Below are 23310 nucleotides of genomic sequence, written 5' to 3'. Positions count from 1 at the left end.
AAAACCAGGTAACAAGTATGCAATATTGAAGTAATTGGTTGCAACGTACAGCCTGTGATAAAGATACCAGTCTGAAATGTCAGAAACAACCATTCAAAATCAGATAGTTTCATGACTCCTTCCTCGCCTTCTACACTTCCTTCTACAAGGTATGTCAAAATGATCTGTGTTTATGTCTCTTACTGTGAAGAGTAAGACAATTTGCAACTTGCTCTGCTATCTGAATTCTGCCTTTCCCTCTTACCTATTCCTGGCTCTATATTTCAGTGATAAATTGTCCTTGCTATTATACTGGAAGTTAAAGGTATTTTCCACTCATCACTTTTAACACAGTAAACAAAGACTGATATTATTGAGTAATTCAGAGTTATGCAACTCCCTGCAAGACAGTGCTGATATTTATGAGCTATTTGTGAGTGACCTAGTTCAGGTACCAGAAACAATTTGCCCATGGTTGCAAGAAGTGACAAGATATTTCTGTGATCTCATCCATAGATCTCAAAGGAAATAAAGCATCTTTTTCCCATTTTACAGATGAGGTAAATCAGTCATTCATAGCCTGGAAACAGCACTAATCCCTAAACAATTGTCAGTTGGCTTAGCACCAGCTGAGATACCATTTGTAGTGCACTGCAGAGGACATTGCTGGGACACAAACAGAGGCTACTTCAGCTTTCCTTCCTGGCATAGCTTCAGCATAGCAGTTGTTAAAACCCATGGGGCGGAGGGCAGTGGCTATGAATTACATGGGAAAAAAAAACGATGGCTTTACAGACCATTCACTCTGTGGCAACTGTAGAGTCTTAGTATGGCTCAGAGATAGCTCAGTTAGGTCCCTGACCCGCATACTGCACTGTTTCATACCTACTCTCTTTAATCATTTATAAAAACATCACCATGAGGGGCTTAGGCTTTCCAACCCAGACTTATGACCACAGTTTTTGTCTATATTTATATTTTGAATGGAAAATAACATACCAGTTATTGGGATAAGTGTTTTATCGTGGATTTAGAACACTCATGCAAAAATTTCAGAATTGTTCTGCAAATCCCCATTAGTATCTTGGTTGCTGAGTTTTAAACTTATTGGAGTCACAAAGCTTATGACAAAGAAGCAAACTGGAACAACAGTTCCCAGGTTCAATCCCAGGAAATAAAACAAGGATACTATGATAGGGATACCAGCTAATGCTGACTTCTGGCAGTCAAGTAGCTGTAGCCAAAAAGGACATCATGGAAGTTATAATAGAGGGTTTCAATAGACTTTGCCAGACACATGGGAGAAGGACAAAGCAGTGCAATACATAGACCAGGAAACTGAAACATTACAATTTATGTAATGTAATGTAATTTATGGATAAGGCTTGGAAATTCAGGTATCTGTGCCCTCTGCCCCCCATCCTGCCAGATCTTACAAACACCAGTCTCACAGAGCTCACCGTTGAGCTGGGCTTGAAATATAGGAGCACTGTTTTCTCAATTGGAAGTTTAGCAGTATCAAAGAGTACACAGAGGAGATGGTCATCAGGTGTAGCAAAATCTTCATCATACACTGTCAGCTCCAGCACATTCTAGAAAGGTAAGGAGAGGGGTTTTAGAGTTTCTAAAGTCTGGGCAACACTGGATGTAGAGAAGGAGTACTGGGGATTTGTGCAAGTAGAAAAGTTTAAGAATTAAGTGTCATCTCACTTGGGAGAAATGTACAGTAATTTTGAAATGGTTTCTTCCCCTGTGCAGCTTGACTGTTACAACATGAGTAATACACTGTCCATACTTACATGGCAGCTTCTTCACCTCTGGAAGCCTCTATCTACTTTGTTCTAACCAGTAACTTTCCCTAAAACCTGAGTAAAGAACTCAAATATCTGACCCTCCAGTAACACTGGGCCATATTTCATGATGAAAACCAGCCAGACAGGAACCATCTTAAATTAAACACTCTTGAACAAAGCCATTTTGTCATGTTGTACTACTGAAAGAGACAGTTTTTGTAGATTGGCACTTCTGTAGATTGACACTTCTGTAGATTGGCACAAAATACAAAGAATATATGCTTCCAACATGCTTCCAGGGTACACAAAAGGATTGTTAATCTGCTTTGCTGAGAAGATACTAGTGAAGCACACCAGAAGTGGGTGCTATCTGCTGCTGCACTTCCTCATTGTTCAACGGCACATGAGTTTCCTGGTACACCAAAGCTTGTTTCCCTTCACGTTAAAACAGCTGAGCTGCAAGGAAAGGTCATGTGAAGATGGAGTTCTACAAGAAATCTGAATTTTGTGACCTCTTTCCAACAAACACCACAGAATTACTGGTGTTTAATTAAGGTCTAAGATTTTCAATTAGGACAGAACTCTGGACTTTGTAGCTATGGCTCTATTAGCAATTTAACAGAATAATGGAATGATTTCAGCCACAAGAAGTTAACATTTTTAACAGTCTCTTATCATATACTCTCTCTCTATACTGAACTCCTGGGACAGTTCAGGGGATAGGACCCATCAAACAGACATCTCCAGGCAGACAGATTTGGCACCTTACCTTGACTTTACTCTGGATCCTAAAGTAGAAAGTTTCATTCCACACTGGGTCGTTGGAGTTTCTTACTGTTTTGGTGCGACACTTTTCTGTTGATGCCGTAGGCAACCACAGTGACACATAGCAATCAGCCTGGCTTACTGAACAGGGAAAGAAATAAAGCATTGTTAATCTGACAAAGTAACCAGTACTGCATGAAACTGAAAACGTGACTGTATGGTACTTAAAGCAAGTGTGATTTATTTACGGGCAGAAATGCCTGAGGTAATGCAATTTTTAAAATATATTTTATGAGAGGAAAAAAGCACAGAGATTATAAGATGACCTAAAACAATAGATGTTTTCTATTCTTTCTTATGTGGGTTTTGTATGACAACGGTGTGGTGTATAAAAGAGGGTAAGAGTTTCCAGTTAGCAAAAGATATTCCATCCCATTTCTCCAAGTTACCTAAACTAAAGCACATTTCAAATGCCTCCAGCTAAACATTAGATGTACTGTGTGCCAAAGGAATGTAATGTTTCTTCATGTAGGCTATACAAAATACTGAAGGAGGCTTTCAGCACTGAAAAACTTTCTGTCACACAGACAGCTCTTAATAGTAAAATGAGCAGATACTATGTAATGCAAGAAGTACTTAATTCTGAGAATAGGCAGCCTTAGGTAAGAGGACAAGTGGTGGTAACAGTAAATTGAGAGTACCCTTAAGCAATAGGAAGGACTCTGCAGGTATGTCAGGGGAACAGAGCTTGCACATCTGCTTATGGAGAAAAGCAAAAACTCGCCTGGCTGCAACCTCTTCAGGTCTTACGCAGCTTCAATATTTCATCTTGAAGTAATATATCGAGGTATATATGTATATTTCATATTTGTAATATCTATAATAATGTGTGTAGCATTTATAATAGTAGTATGTAGGTGTACATAATATGTTTACATACATATATGAACATATATGTAAGGTTCTGTCAGTGGCTTGACTGTCCTTGTCTGGAGCACTGTCTTCTGTTCTCCCCCACTCCTACATCCCCACCACTTTTCTCTCTGCCTCCTTCCCTCTACTTTCTTTCTGACTCTGTTAGCTAAGATGAAATCCTACTTCCAGCATTCAGGTTTCTTCTCTTTGTTAAAGAACAGAATTCCAGAGTGAAGAAAACGGCTTACAGTGGGCTATCTTCTTGCTCTCTGTTCAAGCCCACAGGTAGAAGCAACAGATACTATTTAATCCAATAGCATCTGTTTCTCCCACCCAGACAGCACGGTGTGATGGGCTTCGCAGACTGATGACTACGGGAAAAGTTATTCCCAATGATGTAACTTTTCACTTCAGAAATATTGTTTGAATACCGCATCTCTTCATTGTCTGCTCTCCTTATTCGCCTACCAATTTTGCATTAAGCTCTGGAAGATGTACTCAGGTCTTCACATTTCCCATAGATATAGATGAACAATAAGCAGCATCAAGAGCATCATTAATAGACAAAAGAGCACCACTGAAACATAGTTGTTGCCTATTCACAAGTTGCTAGGAGACTGACTGCTAAAATTGAAAACACTGGCTGTTTATCCTAAATGTCTCTCCAGAGGGGTCATGTCAATTTAACCTGGTCAACCTGGATGCCTTCTATGTTTTACCTTGCTTATACATATTCATCCATCTCTGAAGGTGGAACAAAATGTCTCATACGCATCTTTTTCAAGTAAAGGAAGTTGCTTGGGTTTTAGTTTTTGGGATTTTTTTTTTCCATTTATAAACAGAGTTGATTTAAAAATTAGCTATAAGGTCTATCTGCCAAATTCTATTATTTAGTGTGCACGTTTTCAAGAACTGTGTCTGTCTTGGTCTGGGTACTCTGAGAAAGTTTCATCTGGAAAAGATTAGCTTTTTCCAAGAGTCAGAAATAAAAAACAATAGGCTTTATTCACATTAAAAATAAAATAAAATAAAATAAAATAAAATAAAATAAAATAAAATAAAATAAAATAAAATAAAATAAAATAAAATAAAATAAAATAAAATAAAATAAAATAAAATAAAATAAAACAAAATAAAACAAAACAAAATAAAACAAAATTGTGTTGAAGAAACAACCTAACCCATGGTGTATCTAGTAAATATATTCCTAGCAGAGACTTTTATGAGCATTTATTTGTTTCTGTATTACTGTTTGTAATTTTATTTTTGGGATTCTTATCTCAGAAATTCTGCACACATAATTCTTAAAAGAAATATGAAATTGACAAAAATCATGCTTAGATACCCTAGAAACAATGATGCTAATTTTAAAATGCAATTCTGTATGACTTTCTGTTCATTAATGGAGATCAGTGCCTACTTAGTCTTAGCATACAAAGTACTCCATTCTACTGATGTGATTCATCATCCTTTCATATTAACTGTGCTTTGAGATACAAAGCATATCAAACAGTCCTTAATTATATGAGTGGGTGCAGGCATATTATTCAGCTGTGTATTTAATTCAAAATATTACTTCAATTCTACTTGCACAACTTCTTTCTGCAACCTGGTTATTTGTAATTCTATCTTGACACTTGACATGCAGAAGAGTGTAGATGAGTCTGATGAAACTTTTCTGTTTTATTGCATCATCACACAAGTGCCACAGCCAAAGGCAGGGAGGAAGGTGCAAATGCAGAGAGTGTGACTCAATGATATGACCTGAGATATGGTAGTTAAATCTCTCTCAGAGCTGTGACACAGGAAGTCCTCTGATACACCTTCCAGAAAAACATGACAACCACACGGTAAGATGGAAATAGTATTGCACAGTAAATCTAGACATTCATCTTTAAGAATATGTTCCCGGGCTCTTCCTGTACAAGAAGCTGCAGTGCCAATTGCAGCCATTCATACTGAAATAGGGGAATCTAAAGACTGCGGTGTTACAGTTTCCCTTCCATGCTCACCCTGACATTAACTTCTGCCCTTTCATGAGTGGCCACAAAAAGAACTGCTAACCGGTCTGTTTTGTATTTAATACATCTCCTTATTGCACATCAGCACAATGCATGTTAATTCCACAGTAGAGTTTTTTCTTTCCTGCACTTGTCACTTCACTGCCATATAACTCTCAAATGCAAGACTGTTGTATAAGCATTAGAGAAGTGAGAAGAAATTAATATTTCTGCACATGCTTTTTTTCAGAGTAATTAATAGTGACATTTGTCACTATTGGTAATGATTTTAGAAAGTTTTCTTTTTGTGGTTCATTTTATCTGTGTCAGAAATGCTACTGAGTGGTGTGGGATGACGACAAAAATATTTGCTCTTGTCAGTCACACTTCCCAGTGTTTTACAATCTAATGACAAAATTATCCCTTATTTTTAAAATATGGGGAGCTTATCACGGTAGCAGTGATAGGTATAGCAGTAGTAAGGGCATGTAGCCATATCAGCATTCCAGAGACTGATACTGAAAGACTAATGAGAGAGAACAAACAGATCTATTAATTGAATTAGAGAGGGAGTCTTGGCTTGGTGCTGGCTTTTGCCTGCTCTACTCCACCAGGATTTTTGTATGTGCCAGCCACACAGAGATACACTTAGGGCTAGGGGATGAAGACACCGTGGGACAAACAAAGCAAGAAGGATCAGTGACACTGAACAGTGCATACTCAGCAGTTTCTCAGTTCATTTCTGCTTATTAGGAGCTAAACTTCTTAAAGAATAATGGAAATTCACATAAATTCATGAAACATCCTTTCTAGAAATGTATGAGAAAAGATGTAAATTTACTAGTGAGTGTAAAGATACAATCTTTTTCATCCATACATGTCAAAACCTTCCTTTCCTTGGGAGAAAGTGCTTATCCTCAAAAGCACATTCATTCTGCAACAAGAAAGGGCTGGAATAACATTCAGCAGAACAGCAGGAAGCAACAAGGTCTGACCTACTTTGTAATAGTTTAAATAAACAATCATTTTAGAAACACTTGCAAAGGATTGCTCTACCATTATGAAAGAAAACTGGTTGCTGGTACCCTAGATGTCACCTATCTTGTTTTAACAATAAGCTATTTTACACACTATTTACATATTTTTCTTCAAATGTTTAACCTTGCATGGTAAAATAGATTCTAGCCCATGGAACTCCCTAATAAACAGCTGAAGTAATTTATTTATTTGGATAAATCCTAATGACGTCATCAACTTGAATTTTCCGATGTTCGCTTTTGTATTTACAGTGTCTAGTTATGTCTGAAGTACTTTCAAGTAAACAAGACATTTGTAGGAATAATTGAGATACTTACATGTATCCACTCGCTGGAGATTCCTCATTCGGATGACCCTTACAGTCAGCAGGTAGCAGGGAGAGGATTCTATCTGGAGAACAAAGATTGAGAACGAAGTATGAATAAATCTTCAGCAGGAAAAATAACAATGAAAGAGCAACCTATTTGTGTGCTACAAAATCATAATGCATTCAGGAAAAATTATCTTGCTGTTTTGCAGAAGAAAACCTGCAACAATACAGCATAAGAACATGATGCAAAGACAGCTGCAGTGGGTCAGAGCAGAGAGTTCAGAACCCTCTGCCCCACTGTGGTCCTGGTGGGTCTAAAGAAGACCCTTCTCACACTGAGAGGAGTTCTGTAGAGCACAGCTATCATTTCACAGCATAAACCCTAAATACTGCACACAGATACGTGTTTTTGACTTCTGCTTCAAAAACATTGAACAACTGTCCTCCAATTTCTCTCCCTTCCTTTTTTTTCCCCTTATAATTTTACAAGACCAAAACAAACAAAAAAGAAACAAAAAATCAGTCATAATCTACATAATCTAGATTTTCTAGATCACAAGTATAACATAAGCTAACAGCAAAGAATGATTTCCAGAGGATATAAACCTAGGGAGGTCAGTATGGTTTGTCTTTGGGAAGAAAAAAAAAATTAACACTCCCTTCAAAAAAGGTAGAGAAGGGAAGTGCTTAACATCTTTTGGTTTCTTTGAATAACTCAGTCATAATCTTCTATAAAACAAGTCTATCTAGATTTTGTGACTGCAGGCACTTCTTCCTATTTATTATAGAGTGATTTCCTTCTCCCGAAGAAGGACATTTCCTCCTGGTTTATTCAAAAAACTTGTCTCTGGCTCAATCATATCTGCAAAAGTCTACTCTTAACAAAGCCAATAAATAAATCAGTATTTCCTGCAGCTGTAACACATGGTCATTTCCTCAGACTCCTAGAAACATTTCCACCTGCACAAATGGTTGCAATGAGGCTCTCCAAACCACTATGTTTGACAACTGCTATTTTTACAAACTGATTTCCTCTCATTTAGGAGTATCCTTCTATTTCTATAGCACTCCAGAAACTTCCTAGAGTGACTATAAACAAGTAGACAAAACTGATGCTAAGGTAACTGATGCTAAGATAAAGAGTAGTTGGAAGAAACTCACTTAAAACAATATGTGTACTGTTGCCAAAAACAACTTTTTTTATAGAACATATCAAAAGGGATTTTATTTTCAGATAGAAAGACAATCAATTATCTTCTGTTACAATAAATTACTCTTTCTACGTGTGTTTAAAGTTCTCTCTTCCTTTACACTTCATGCTTTGGTGAAGAGTTACACTGAGATCTTAAAAAGAGTTCTTCTGGCCCTCCTCTATGTGCTTCAAGAAATCCTCATCTTCTGCCTTTTTTAGTACTTCTCATGAAAACCATCCCCATTAATCTACCTGCCTTCGATTTCAAGTGTTCTCAGGGAAGAAAAAGCATAACAGGAGCTGTCAGGTTTGCAAGTAATAACTGATGGAGTGGTATGTCCTCACAGTTACCCCCATGCAAAGACACTGGCTCACATTTCCAAACCAGTAAAGACGTATTAATGCAGCTCTCCACCCAGTTAATTAACACTTCTTCTTAGCTGGGTAATTAGCAAAGGTGGATCAACACACTCACATGCTAGGAATGTGCTTGAGCACCTTGGAGCCCAGCATATGCCCTGGAAGACAGAAACTCATTGTTTGGCAGGATCTGCATAAGTGTGGAGCAATTCCTGCAGCTGTTTATCTCAAGAGAGTACAGGGATTGTACAGGGTGCTGCCTGCTCATGCATCTGTTCCAGTTATGCTAGAAGCTCCCTTTTTTGAGTAAGAACTGATGGATTAAATATTTGCAGAGCAATTTGAGATTCTTATCTAAGATACATTCTGGAAGTGTGATTTATTTATTTACTTATTTTTAATGATGATCAGTTGCTGTCAGCTGACCACTTGTCCCTTGGTTCCCAGGTAATGACTTTCTAGTGTGCCTGCCAAATTTCCCCATCTAACATGGGGAAATCAATTCTCAGACATGGGTTTCTCAAATAGACACCTTAAATTTTCACAAAACACCATAGAACCTATAGAAATCGGGTGCAGCACTCATGTTGCAGGAGAGGCAGGTGCCATGTGCCAGCTACTAGAGAGAAGCAGCAGCTAGCCTGCACCTTGCAGCTGGAGGGCACCTATAGCATCCCCGTGGCAGCCCTGCAGTACCAAAACCAAGGAGAACAGAAATCACCTGACTGTCAGGTCCCATTAGTTCTGCTTTCTGGAGGGCGTGATATTTTAATTAACAATTTTAACATGATGAGTTAGGGTTTAGTTATACAAAGAAAATACCAGTTAGATCTGCATAAAGAAAATAGGCTGCCCAGGGAGGTGGTGGAGTCATCAACCATGGAGGTTTTAAAGAAAATGGTGGATGTCACACCGAGTGATGTGGTCTTGAGTGATTACAGCATGGGGTTGATTTTTGGACTGCATGATCTTAGTGCTCTTTCCAACTTTTATAATTCTATGGTTAGAATATAAATTGTGTTATTTAATTGATTTAAAACCTATTATGACCTTTTTACATAAAATTGTTACTGCTGTCATCATGCTCCACACACTGATGTGCTTTTTGCAATGATTTTTGGTGAAAGACACCAAGCAGAACTGAGTCCTGGAGCAAAGAAAGGCATGCTGCAACTATCATTAAATGCTATCACCAAATATCTTCCTTTCTTAATAATAGCAAGACTAGGGTAGCTGGTCTATGACTTGTTTCACTGATTCTTACTCTGTTACCCTGACATTAGTTCACAGTGTTTCCAAAATTGTGCTTGTGTGTGTTTTATGTTCAAATGCTATAACACAACTGCAAGCAATGTAGCACACAGAGATACCAGTGCACAAACAGGGCAGGGCATTCATTGCTGGTTTCTCTGTGCTCCCAGGGAAATCACGTTTTGTTTGAATTCTCCAAACAGCAGCTCCATCATACACAGAGCAGAACTCATATTCTCTTGTTCCACTTTTCCATTGCTTTTCAAAAGGAAGAATAACTTGGTATGACACTTGGCACCATATTACTGTGCTGGTGGAAATGAAAGATTCCTGCTGCCAGTCCAACTTCTTCCCACTCAGTCTAGCAAGAATCTCAAAACAGAAATTTCTCTGTAGTGAGTTCTCTGCAGATTCCAAGCAGTCCGCATTCCTGGCATATTTGTGTGTCCCTAGCCCTCTTTAAGGTCACACTCGCATTTACAAGTAGGTATGTGTGGCATGCACCCATCTCAAAAAGTTCTGGTGTTAATACTGCACTATTTTAGCAGTATAATACATCCTGTTGCATCATCTGTGGCTATGGAGCTCTAATATGGTCGTTCTTCCTAATGAGTCCATAAAACCAGAAGATGGTTATTATTCTTAACGCTTTTTACTTATTTTTCTGTCCACATCTTTCTTCAGCTTCTACATTTCTGCACGTAATAGAGACTCTTCCAGCATGGGCATTGCTAGCAGCATCTTCTGAGCTTTTGGTACCAATGATACAGACTATCATCACTCCATGATACCTTCTTATAGATTACTCCAGTCTCGTATTTTCCAAAAACTATGGTAAAATGAACTCCACATCAACACATACTTTCGTTTTCAGTTTTAGCTGCCTGTTTTAATACAGATGTATGATCAGTTAGTGGAATATGGTATTTGCTTGTCCAAAACATAGAGTAGAAATCCAATACCACTGATTCCAGAGAGGAGTATTTGCTCTTGAACCTCCAGAGGCAGTCAACATATATTCAGTACTGAGTATAGCCCTTTTTAGATGATTGGTATTTATTCCAAAGCCATTCTAAATGTACAGTAACATAGTGCAGAGTTCCTGAAATTCATCTTCAGTGTGTACAATGAATACTATCTCATTAACTTGTGGTAGCTTTCTTGCAAGCTGGTGCTTAGTTGCTAATATTCTATATGAAATATGGAATGTTTGCCATCTGGTCTTGTGAGGAGGTGGCCTCTTTCAGGAGTGGATGAAAAAGAGTGATGAGGAAGTAGAGAAAATTATGTGCCAAAACATTCTGGTACAATTACCCATGGTAATATGCAACCACACTGCATGCTATTCCACAGGTCATCCTGCAAAGATCACTTGAGATTTAAAAAACAAACTAACAAACAAAACAAAACAAAACAAAAAACATGAGGACAAAAAACTTAAATTTACAGTAATTGGAAAATGTCAACAGTCAAGTTGAAAAAAAAAGTGCTCTCAATGAATACCACAAAAAGAACTTCCTCTCTACCCATACACTTTTCTTGCAGTCACCCAATAATAATACCTGCATCTTTTTCTATGTCATCTACTGGCACAGCAGCCTTTCCTGGCAAAGATAACTTCTCTACTAATGTCCCACTGCATTCCTGGCCTGGAGAAGCATTCTGCTGAGATGAAATCATGCACGGGAAGTCACCAGGGCACTCCTTCCTTCATCTCCAGGTGCCAATTTAACTAAATGGTAGCCAGGGTCCAAATGAAAAGAACTAAAATACTTTGCTGATGATGGTATATCTAGAATTGGGGGTATGTGAAGAAATGCCTATCTTTATCTATCTGTGAATCAGGTCTCTTTAAAGAGTGCACACCCTTGAGTTTCTACAGGGTATTTCTACAGGTGTGATTGGAATGCTTCAGGCTGTGAACACCATTCAGTCAGGCTAAGTGCCATTGTGCTGGAGTCCATCTTCCACTGCCATGGGAGATGCCAGGAGAATCCACGATGGTGTGCTACTTGGGTTGAGAATAGCTGTCTGTCGGGCTGGGTGATGTCCCTGAAGATCTTCCTCCTTCCTGAGGAACCAATACTCCACGCTGAAAAAACAACTGCTCAAATTGCTTCCTTCCTTTACCTCCTACAAACACTGGGGCTGCAGTACCTTGGTTGACGGTTGAGTAGGGTACTGGGGACCACTGAGTTGACAGCTGTTGGCATCACTGCTTTGATGGATCGGCTTTCACAAGCTGCATGTTGCATGTTTTAGGAACAAAACTTCTTATCAGATCTTCTTTTTGGCATTGTTAGGAGAAGTCTTGAATGGATGTTGATGGAATCAAACTCTTCCACAGCCAAAAGGAAACACCCTTTTCATGCATATGGCCATGATAACCCTGATTTCAGCAGGGAAAATTCACCTATGCCAACAGCAGCACGACAAGTACAGATAAGGCCACAGATCATTGTGTATCTTTCAGATCGTTGCTTCCTCATACAAATAACAATCATAGGCTACCTAATTACTTCCAGGAATAAGAGTGTACATATAATACTGTGCTGGAAATATGTTTCCAAAAAAGAAAATTTCAAATATTGATCAACACAGAGTGGGTACTCAGTGCACTATGATCCTGACTTCTGCAGAAATTTACTATCTGACTGAAAGTTCATTCTAGTTTCTCATTTGTTTCAGTACTGTTAATATTGTCCTCCATCTTCTAGTATTCGCAGATTTTCCAAACCATATTTTGTTCTGATTTTGAAAAATAGGTCCATTTGAAAACATTGAGAATCCAACTACACATACAAAACTATTTCTGTAAGTAAAATTTTAGCCAGGGTAATAAGATAAACTGTCACTTAAAAGGTATAGCCCTTTAGCCGTCTGTTGCTCTTCCCAACCAGAATAAACATGAGAGAAAAACCAGCAGAAGGTTGAGACTCATCTCACATTACTCCTGATAGTTTTAAAATGAGTGATTACATCAGACAGCTGTTAGGCATTTGTGGGGTCTCATCTTAAGACAGACATTACCACAGGACATGCACCACATTCTGAAATATCTCTGTATGACTGATGTCAGAGGTCTATTTAATGCAGAGATGTTTTATGCTTCTGATGTCAAATGTGGATAAGAGAGTTTATTTCAATGCTAAGAGCTGATGGAAAGTGGCTTCCTTTGAATTTGTGAAACTTAGTTTTTGAAGTGGGAGGTATGCTGGAGAACATCATTTCAGCAGTGGGGACTTCTGCCTGACTGAGCTCCTGGTTCACTCCAGACTCAGTGGCAGTATGTGCTGCTGCTTCTCTTGAAAAAATCTCACCTGTATGAGAGGCAGCAGCCAAAAGCTCCTCCTAACCTTGCCATGCATGGTAGCAGTTCCAAAACCCATCAGAAGCCAGAGCTGCTTTGCCCACAGGTGAGAGTTTAACCCATGCCTCTTCCGTTAAAGGACTGCTGTTCTCATAGCTACACAAAGCCTGCTAGAAGGAGTCCTTGCTCAGCAGTGAAATGTAGTACCACTGTTCTGAAGTATGAGGTATCTTAGCCTCCTCCTGTATTCAGAACATGCCTTCTTCTGTATTCAGATCTTTACTTCCATTATTTCACTCATCTTCCTCCAAGTTAATTGTCATATGATACCTGCTGCAGTCCTTACACATTTTAGTCTAAGCACTGATGCCTGCAATACCAAACCTGGCTCTGCCTGCATGAAACAAAGTACCACTTCAAGCCTGAATAATATATATTTCTTAACACAGATAAAAATCAGCATGATGGTGTAAATACACATGCTGATTCCTCTTAGCAGGAGGCAACTCTCATTCAAATCTTCTGATGTTTCAGTGCATTTACATTTGAAAAAGGCTGAGCAGAAGATAAGAGCATGCATGTGTCCTTCATACAAAGGGATGATCATGCAGGCAATACAGGATAGAGGGCTACATTCTAATCACAGAAGAAAAAGCTGTAATCATGTAACTAGACACAAGAACATGCAATAAATTTTGAAATGTGAAAAAACCATCTTTCTATTAAACACAGGTGAAGCATAGTGGTATAAAAGAAGGTGCACAAAAGGTGCTTCTTTTGGTCCACTATTGTCACAGCTCCTCTCACCTCCATGAGAAGTTTTTGATCTGAGCTTATATCCTAAGTAGAAAATGTAAAAACAAACATACCACTATGTGGGACTAAGAAATGGAGACCAGAAGCCATCTGTCATTTGCGTAATTATCATACTTAAGCATAATCCAGGAGCTCGAATTTTTCAGCTTTCCTTCTTCATGAGTTTAAGTTCCTTCTCACTTATTAAGTAGAAGGTATTGTACTAAAGTCTTATCAATCCATTGTTTATCAGCATATTTTACTGTCTAAAAAATTCTTCATCTAATGCATGTTGCAAAGCTTCAGTATCCCTACTGTCTGAAGATAAGAGAGACTATAAGCTAAATATCTGCAAGACTAGAAGCATGGAAGACCCCAGACTGGTAGAACATATTCTCTCAGAATACAGAAAAATCTTTGTCTTACATTGATATATATTTAATACAAATCCTAGCACTGGGTAAAGCCAAAATTTGAGAAGTGTAGCATGTGTGAAAAAGTGAAAATACTGGAAATGAGAATGGGAATTTGCTTTAACTTCTTGATGCATATATATATATCTTATTGCAAGGCTGTTCTATCTGCTCATTTACAATGCTACTTTAACTTCCAGATAAAGCTCCTTTTTCAGCTTTATTTTGTCTCAGTAGAACTTGTCAGAATCAATTATAACACACATTTCTGTAAAACCATCTGTCTCAAAATCAGATCCTCTTGGGATAACATTGCTACATGTGATTTATATCTTCATTTAAACCTCTCTTATCCTGATAGATAGGAAGCAATTTCTGTACTGATTTCACAAACAGCAAAGTAGTAGAATGAGAATCCTCATTGAAATCAATAATTTCTAACAAAAAAAAAATCTATTATTGATCAAATATCAAAATAGTTTTAGGACATTCAAGCATTGCTTCTCTGGCAAAATTCTCCATTACAGTTTTTGTTGTTGTTTTTTTTTCCTCTGATAAGTCATGCAAAATCAGGGATCAGTATTCCAGATCTCTTCCCTAAGCTGCTAAGCTAAAGATTGTACGGACAAACCACTGTAGAAAACAAATCACTTACTTTTGATCATTTCATTTTTGAACTTCACTGCAGAATTTAAAATACAACAGTGGATTTCCTTTACAAATAAGTGGAGGATAAAAAAGTACGCAGATATTCCGTATACTTCCAATTTAACAGAAAAGAGAAAAATGAAGAGCTGTTCTAAATATCGTAGACAAAAAAATTTGTCCGAAAAATGAATCTTAAGATGTTTGCCTTGAAACACTCTAATTGCTGCCATCATTGCTTATCTGGCTTAGCCTTCTATCCTTTCGGAAATACAAAACTGTTAGCCCACTTTTGTTCAAAATCCTCTTATTTACTATACCTTGAAATCACCTTTGTCAGGTTCAATACTTCTTTCACTTTCACCTCCTTGAGGTCCAGCACCTCCAGAATAACCATAAGGATCCAAAGAGTATGGGCCTTCTTCACCCTGAAGAAATAATTGATAACATTAAAAGAACAACAGTCTTATCAGGATAGACTGTTAACTCCTACATTCAGTAACACATGCTGAAACTCCAACTAGAACAGCTGTAGATTATGCCTCATTGTGGTACAATGCTCGGCATAATGAACAGACCACCATGTGTTTCGGCACACACTGGCATCAAATCTTAGGCAGGGGGAACCGTTTCAGAAAGTCAATGAAGGAGAAGCCCTTTTAGTTACAAGATAATCCAAAGAAGTGCCTAAATTTATTCCATGACTAAAGGCTTGGGTTTTGTTTTCAATGTGATCTTTCAGCAACCTTCTCCTCCTCTTAGGAATCATTTAATCTTGATGAAAGAAATCCCCAAATGTCTGCTCTTGTTTTGCTCCTCAAGCAGGAAACACTGCAATTGCAAAAATTGAAACACAACATTCCTATTTTTTTCTTACTCTCTCTCTTTTTTTTTTTTAGAAAACAGAAGTTCTAAAATGCTTCTGAAATGTAGTGACCTGTTTTGAAATGCTTGACAGGAAAACACCAAGGTGGGATGGTTCCTAGAAAACTGATGTAAGTATTGTTGTTTGTATCATGGAATGATGTGCCTTCATCCAGTCCAAGAGTACAGAAAAAATAAACAATATAATACACTCAAAATCAAATGCAAATCTTGAAATGACTCAGACAATGCAAAAACAATTTGGATCAAAATGGGAATATGGATATTAAATTTAATTCCCACTCTCTGTTCTTTATACAAGAACAATGACAAAAAAGAGGTTGTTACCTCAATAATAATGTATCAAGATTTTGGTATTGATATGGAAATACTTAGTTTTTAACAACAGTAATGTTTGATTCTGGACTTTTTTTTTTTTATCCTAAAAAGTGGGAAATATAGAAAACTTCCTTTTTTTTTTTTTTAAGTGAATCTGGATCTGACAATTCACTCTTCTAAACATTGTCTCCTTCCATGTTCATTTTTTCCTATTTGTCCCCTTGCTGGTCAGTCTTCTTTAATTTTGCCTATAAAGATGAAATATTTGGCTACAGTGGCAGCGGAAGGACTTTGCCAGTGATGGTCATGAAGTAAACCTTTCACCTTAAAACTTCTTAATTTAGAGACATCGATGCCTGATCCCATCAGTCAGTAAGTACGTACAGTTTCATGTATATAAATACAATCATAAAGCAGGATTTTGTTTTCTGTCAAATACGTCTCAATCAGACCTTAAACAAATCTTTAAAGTAAATTTCTTACCTCTAGTCCTTTGGTACCTGATGGCATCATGGTCTTCCCTGGATATACATAACTGAGTGATTCCGGCACCTCCACGGGCAGCAGTTCCTGAGACATGTTTGTAGGATTATTCCTGTAGGAGTCAATGACAAGTTATTTTATAAAATGACCTGAAGCCCCACCCATCTCATCTCTATAAGTAAAGGACTCCCCTCCCATCCTCCTCATCCTGGAGATGAGAGAGTGCCAAAGATGACTACACTGGGGAAGGCTCTTACAGAGAAAGAACAACAGCTGGAAGGGATGTGGTACCTTCCTTTGCCTGGGAAGCTAGAACACCTCTCCCAGCCTTTGCTTGCTCCTGGGCCTCCAGTTCTGCACTCTTTTGGCATAGTGAGCATGGGCCCAGGCTGTCCTGTCTAATAGAGAAAAGGTAAGAAATCATCACTCCTAGTGTCTGCTTTTCAAACTCAGTATTTCCCCATCTGTGGCATGGGCACTGAGCCCTATAGAAAGCCTCTCTATGTAAATAACTACCCATGGCATGCAGATATGCACTCATTCACTTCATTCAGAGCCTTCATATAGCTAGGAAGACCCAAATTCACTTCCTGCAAAGATGTGCAGAGGTGCAGCCCTGCACCCCCCGCAGGAACCATTCCCAGGAAGTGCCACTTTGACCACTTAACAGGTTACTACACCAACCACTAGCTCCTGGCTTATTCTGGTCTGCTTCCATTTCTTTTTTCTTGGAAAGCAAAGCCAAGGCTGTATCATCACTTTTCAGAACTGGGCTGCAGATAGAGAAGGTGGATGAAGGATGTGGAGAACTTGTCCCAGATTGCCTGCATGAAGATGGCAGGGAGAAAGAACTGAACATTTGCAAGAGTTAGCAGAGACCTCAAGGTCAATGCCTGTTGCTACAATCATTATCCAGGACTACAGCATCTGGCAGTATCTCAAATAAAATGAATACTTAAAAAAAAAAAAAAAAAAAAGCTTTGCAAAGCAGGTAAGAATTATCATTTTGTTCATTTTTTAGGGAATGGCAATTGAACTTTACTCAGCAGCTACCAGAAAATCTTATCAGAGAAATATGTGAATGGGATATACAATCCAGTGTTGCAGCTTTATTTTAAAGAGATTTTATTATTAATGAGCATGACCAAAGGAGCACATGAACATCTCCTGGCATACCCAGAGGAAATTGCTATCTTGAAACACAGAAAAACAAACAACAAACTAGCAGCTCCAGTAACAGTAGGCTGTGTCATAGCATCAGTAATTCCAGCATGAAAAGTAGCTCTGCCCACACTTATAGTGCAAGAGCATTTTTGGCCTCAGGTAACAGACAGATTTGATGAGCTGCATCCTAGAGAAATCTTCCTGAAGCTGCATTCAGAAAAAAAAAATAAAAAATAAACAAAAAAAACTCACCCATCTTATATTTATTATTTTGGCTCTGCCAGAAAAGAAGACAAGACTTGCCCAACCTTGAAACACAGGACAATAAAATAATTGTATGCTTGTTATTAGACCAGGTCACATTTCCCAAGGTTGATGATTTTGAAAGACCATTAGCATAAATGATGATGTTTAGAAACTCCTCTAAAGGTGATGAATTTTCTTAAGATTGAGAATCCCTGTCCTGAAGGAAACACGTGAAGAAAAATACACAGACTCAGCATACAGACTCCACATCTGTCAATTTACTGCCCAGTTACATGCATACTGGGCTGTCTGGCAGGATATGTACAGCCTTCAGCAAAACCAAGTTATTCTTCTCCCACTTAAATGACTCCACAGGAAACACCACAAATGAAGAAAACTCCATTGCTGTCATTAATAATTAAACTAATGTTATCTAATTCAAAGCCTGATTGAAGAAATTCAGATAGTCTCAGTTTCTATAATGAAGAGCAGAGGCTCTGAGTGGAATCAATTGTTTACATAATATATTTCAGCAGTTTGAGGATAGACAAAGTCAGGTAACCTAAGTGCCTCAAAGAACTAATGAACTGTAATTGTTATGGTGGCAAATAGCACACTACTCACTTCCTTTAGTGCTTGTTATCCCTAGTATTCCCTCTCATACTTAGGATTCTTATTTACACACACCATTCATTTTGGAGAAGAATGACTTGGCAAACTTATCTGTATTGTGTTTAACTGCACAGAAACACTGAGGAGAAATAAAGTTCCAGGAGGAACTCCAATGCTTTAACATGTTCAGATGTAGTTTTATAATTTCTTTTATTATAATCTTGGACTGGACCACAGATGATTATAGCCAGCGTCCCTCCTGTCTTGCCACGATAAATGCTTGCCTTTAAAAAGGCCAGGCAAAATGAGCCTGGGGTTATTTTGGCAAGCTGGAATCCTACACAGGACCTGCTGCAATCTGCATGTTACAGATTCTCAAACACAAATACTTTTGCAAAAACTTAGAGAGCAAAGTCTTTCTGGCTCTGCTACATCCTCTTCCTACAGTGGGGCAGTCTCTAAGACCATCACTTTCATGGTCAGCAGGTGAAGGCAATTTGGGAAGGAGAGGAGAGGAAATTCACCAGAGGCAGGGACACTGCTGCTGTCTGTCATCTTGACCTTTGTCATAGGTGAGAAGAAATCTAGAAAATGAATTTTGAGACAAGCTTTTAGCCAGAGTTGCAAAATTCTATAATATGTTCCTCTTAAGGCTTTATAATACTATAATAGTTTCCTGTTAAGACATAATGATTACACTGAGAAAAGTGTGGTGCTTTATATCCATTACATTTATGCATCAGTATTAGTATGCATCAAGGCATGACAGTTCTAATAATGAGAGGTATTATTTTCTGAGTGAAGACACTGACATCAGTAATAACTTTTCACACCAGTGCACTCAAAGGTAAATGCTTGTCTATGTTTCTTTGTGTTAATGTTACTGACATACTGGAAAAAATCAGCACTTAGCAGTCCTAGGGTAGCCTAATTGAAGCAGAGACATCTGCTCCTCTTAGATTGTTATGCAAGTTTCAGATGTACAGTCCTCATTGGTTACGGTGATAAAGTTCTCTGTATGTGTGGTTAACTGACCCTGGGACGTTACCATACTTGGAAAAGGTTTCCCAGGAGTAAAATAGAAAAGTGGTTTCCAAAATCTTCTGAACCATCCACCACATTTCTGTAGACTACACATATGCAATTAACTTGAGCTGGAAACCACCACAAGAACAGTGTGGTGGGTATGACACCACCTCCCATGCCCATAAAAAGGTACGTGTTACAGGCCATCAGTTCCTGTATCAGTTGTGACCATGGATCAGAGATTAAGAATGACCAAAAAAGACATTTTAAGGCTCCACTATAGGCTCTTCTGCATATGCGACAAAAACACTTCAGTTTGTCTCAAATTATAGGACATATTCATGCATTTTTTGCCCATATCTTCTTCCACAGATCCTGATCTCTCTGAGGGATTACATTACCAATTAGATCTCAGAAATAAACCAGGTAATGCACTTACAAAGTAGATAGCAAACCAAACCAATTAGTGCTCAAGGAAGAATTTGGAGCACAGACTCACTGAAACAATTCTGGACGCCAGCTAGTTGGAGAGCAGAAATTGCAAAAATAAAGTAACTATTAATTGCTTAAGATTTAAAAGTGCATATTACTATATGTAGAAACTTGCATTTGCAGTTGATTGTTATCATTTTCAAAGGATGATCCATCATCTAATTAAAAGAAAGGAAATAGGAGAGGTGCAAACATTATGTGTATTTACAACTAATTTACAGATTATTAGCTGAAAGAGAAGAAGGTGTAAAAAGCATCAGTTGGCAAGAAAAGTTTTACTGTTAGGGAACAAGGGACCAGATCTTCCCAGTGTGTAAGGCCAGAGAAAAGGAGAGCTGTAAGCTGGCATGAACTCACAGACAGTTCATCCATAAGTCTGAGCAGCCCAACAGTCAGAATCTCAGCAGCAGGATTTAATGTCATCATGTTTTCTGGTTTACAGTTTTTTGGTTGTTATTATTCTTAGCAAAAGAGTCTATCAAGGAAACTTCGAATAAACCAGGACATACTTTATCTCAATTTTAAATGTTTCCACCTCACTTCCCCCCTCCCCCCACCTTCCCCTAACCCTGCCATACTTCCTTTCTTATTGACTTTCTGGTTTTCCAAAATATCTGCTTCCTTCTTTTATCCATCTCAGCACCACATAACTATAATTCCCCTGTTCACCTGTATTCAGATATAAGACCAATTTTTCTTTCTTCATGACTTCCCTCACTTGCATTTTCTCCCATCTGCTTTCCTCCTTCTTTTCCTCTCATGATTCCTCTTTGCTGCAGTGGTGTCTCCAGAGGTCAAAGTGTTCAACAGTACAAAAGACACAGCTGTAACTCAGTGCTACCTGTAGGTTAGTGTGCCATGATGAGGGCATGAGGAAATTCACCCTGTTAGAAAGGAGGCCTCAATGGTCTCTGAAGCTTTATCACTCATTCTGGCATCATGGTGGGGTATTGCATATATGCAGTAGTGTTTCACTATGAATGGGTTTTGGCACAGGGATTCTCAGAAATTCTAACCTGTCACCTATGTTCTTTTGTATCTGCTCTGGCAGATACTTACTGTCATTCATGTGGTGCAACATATACACTCACAAAAAGTAGCTCACTTCACTCAGATGGTCTGTAATAATTTTTCGTTTCATTACTCTATAGGCTACAGAACAACCTTAAATGGTGCTGCCAACCACACAACACTATGGCTAAAGTACCTCGATGATCCCACTAACTGTGTTCTCAGTGGGGCTCACTTGGGAAAACTGTCAGCACTCACACACCGCATGGGGGTTCAAAAACCCCATTACTGCTTTCCTTGGGATTCTATGGGCTGATTCACCTTCCTAAGCTTCCCAGTGCTTGATGCATCCCTGTGATAATCGGAAGGGCTGGGGCAAATGTGCAATTGCATGATAATACCTTCACTTACCTACAGATAATGAATAGGTAAGAAGGAAAAGCCAGATGCAGACAAGAAGCACAACATACTCATTACAACTAGGAGGTTGCTGTGCTATTTTATGGAGTTACTATTACCATAGCTGTCAAGACTTCTGCCTTTTAAAATATTGACAAAAATATAATGCTAAAGCTGCAATACAGCATGGACTTGATTTTTTGCCATGCATCTCCCCCTCTAGTTTGTTTCCCACTTTGAGGAGATTATTTTATGAAATTAATCCTATTTCCTGTAAAAAGAGACAATCACAGCCTACCAAAAAAAAAAAAAAAAGAGCTTTTAAATGCCCACATCTGTAGCTGTCACCTGCATTCCTACAATGCCTTAGTACAGCCCAGAGGCCACCCTAGGAAAACACTTTTGACTTGCAGATAAAGCAAAAAAAAAAAAAACTCCAGAGAACGAAGACACACAAAGCTTCAGTGCAGATTCAAGAGGAGAACTGACTACCGGAATCTTCTGCAAGGATTCATTGCAATTAATTAATACATTTAAAATTAAAAAGCAAGCTGAATGCACCAAATTAACCAGCCCCATCCCTCTAAGTCACAAAGCTCTGAGTGGCCAAGGCAACACAATGGGGCTTGACTGCTGATAGAAAGATGGAACTGGTGTCCTACCCTCAGCTCAGGAACACAACCTGTAGGAATGCTACCTGTCTCTGGGTGAAGGCCCTCACTGTCCCAGGAGGAGGATTGCCATGGGTGACCAAGGACTTGCAAGGGGAGGACTGACAAGAAGTTCTAGTTCTTGTCCAAGAGCTTCACCCATACCACAAGCATCACTAGCAGCTACAGTGTGGGTCTGGCTAGACTGCCTGCAGGTGGTTAGGGCACCTGGGGACAGCCTCAGGCTCCAGGGGTGCTGTGGAGGAAGGGCTGATGTGGCAGCATCAGAATAAATGAGGCTTCCTTCCTTATAAACAAAGCAATAAACAAAAACACACCAAGGGAAGCAAAAGGGTTACTGCTAAGGTCAGAGAAGGGAAAACAGAGGCAGGCCATTTGAAACTTGGAGTCAGCTAAAGCCTTGGTGGGCAGGGAAGGGATCTCCATCTGCAGCTTTTGAAGATGGCCAAAACTCCAGCTGGAAGACATACAAGTGGGAGAAGTAGCAATTGCATCTGTTACCTCAGAAGGGGTTTGCCACAGTGACAAACAAGGAAGCCCAGGAGGGAGTTGAAGCTGGGGCAGAGGAGAGACAATGCCAGAAAGGCCCATGTAATTCAGCAGCAGAGATCACAAAGAGAGGAGCCCTTGATGAGCACAGCCAAGTAAACAGTCATTCCAGCTCCACAGAGATTTGAAAGAGGGCCGCAAATGGAGTGGAAGTGTAAGGGCCTGGAAAAGGAGCTGGGACAAGGACACACAACCCCTAAGGGACTGAGGTCATGGGAGGTGAGAATAGATGACTGAAGAAGACAAAGGCTTAAAGCCATAGAGGAATGCTTGAAGCGAGAGAGAGAGAGAGAGAGAGAGAGAGAGAGAGAGAGAGAGAGAGAGAGAGAGAGATGATAGCAAGAGAAGTTTTCAACCTTTTCTGAGTTCATGTTTCATTTTGAATTACGGATTTAAGCTCTGTGGGTGTCAATGTATGTTAGTTCAAATTTGAAGTACTTGCAGGCATTTGATACTAGCTGAAACATTATCTTCTTTTTAAAAACGTTTGCAGAGTGAATATTTACATTATTAAAATTATTCATAAAGAAAATAAATATTTTATCTTCATTTAAAAGATAAGCAATCTCAACAAATTGCCTTGTGATATTTATAGTAGTTGCATAAAGCTTGTATTTCTTGTAAACATTCAAGGACTGAAAAAATTATGTAATTACTCATGAATCACCCATGGATATCAGTTTAAAGC

At 38.7% G+C, this 23310-nt stretch overlaps 1 protein-coding gene across 1 annotated transcript in view; it reads right to left on the bottom strand.

The window, feature by feature from the left end:
- The window catches only part of LOC136060355 (cytosolic phospholipase A2 epsilon-like), a 31731-nt gene extending 15183 nt beyond the window's left edge, over positions 1-16548 (bottom strand). Inside the window, exons 1-5 of the mRNA XM_065754795.1 lie at positions 16453-16548; positions 15087-15194; positions 6808-6880; positions 2542-2678; positions 1440-1571 (exon numbers count right to left, since the gene is read on the bottom strand). Of these exons, the coding sequence (XP_065610867.1) occupies positions 1440-1571; positions 2542-2678; positions 6808-6880; positions 15087-15194; positions 16453-16548 (546 nt within the window). The remainder of the gene's footprint in view (positions 1-1439; positions 1572-2541; positions 2679-6807; positions 6881-15086; positions 15195-16452) is intronic.
- Between the last annotated feature and the right edge of the window lie 6762 nt (positions 16549-23310).

This window comes from Cyrtonyx montezumae, unplaced genomic scaffold, assembly GCF_038088225.1.
Source record: "Cyrtonyx montezumae isolate F1298 unplaced genomic scaffold, pur_monq_1.0 scaffold_10, whole genome shotgun sequence".
Classification (NCBI taxonomy): Eukaryota; Metazoa; Chordata; class Aves; order Galliformes; family Odontophoridae; genus Cyrtonyx; species Cyrtonyx montezumae.
This window is presented reverse-complemented; position numbering and strand designations above follow the sequence as displayed.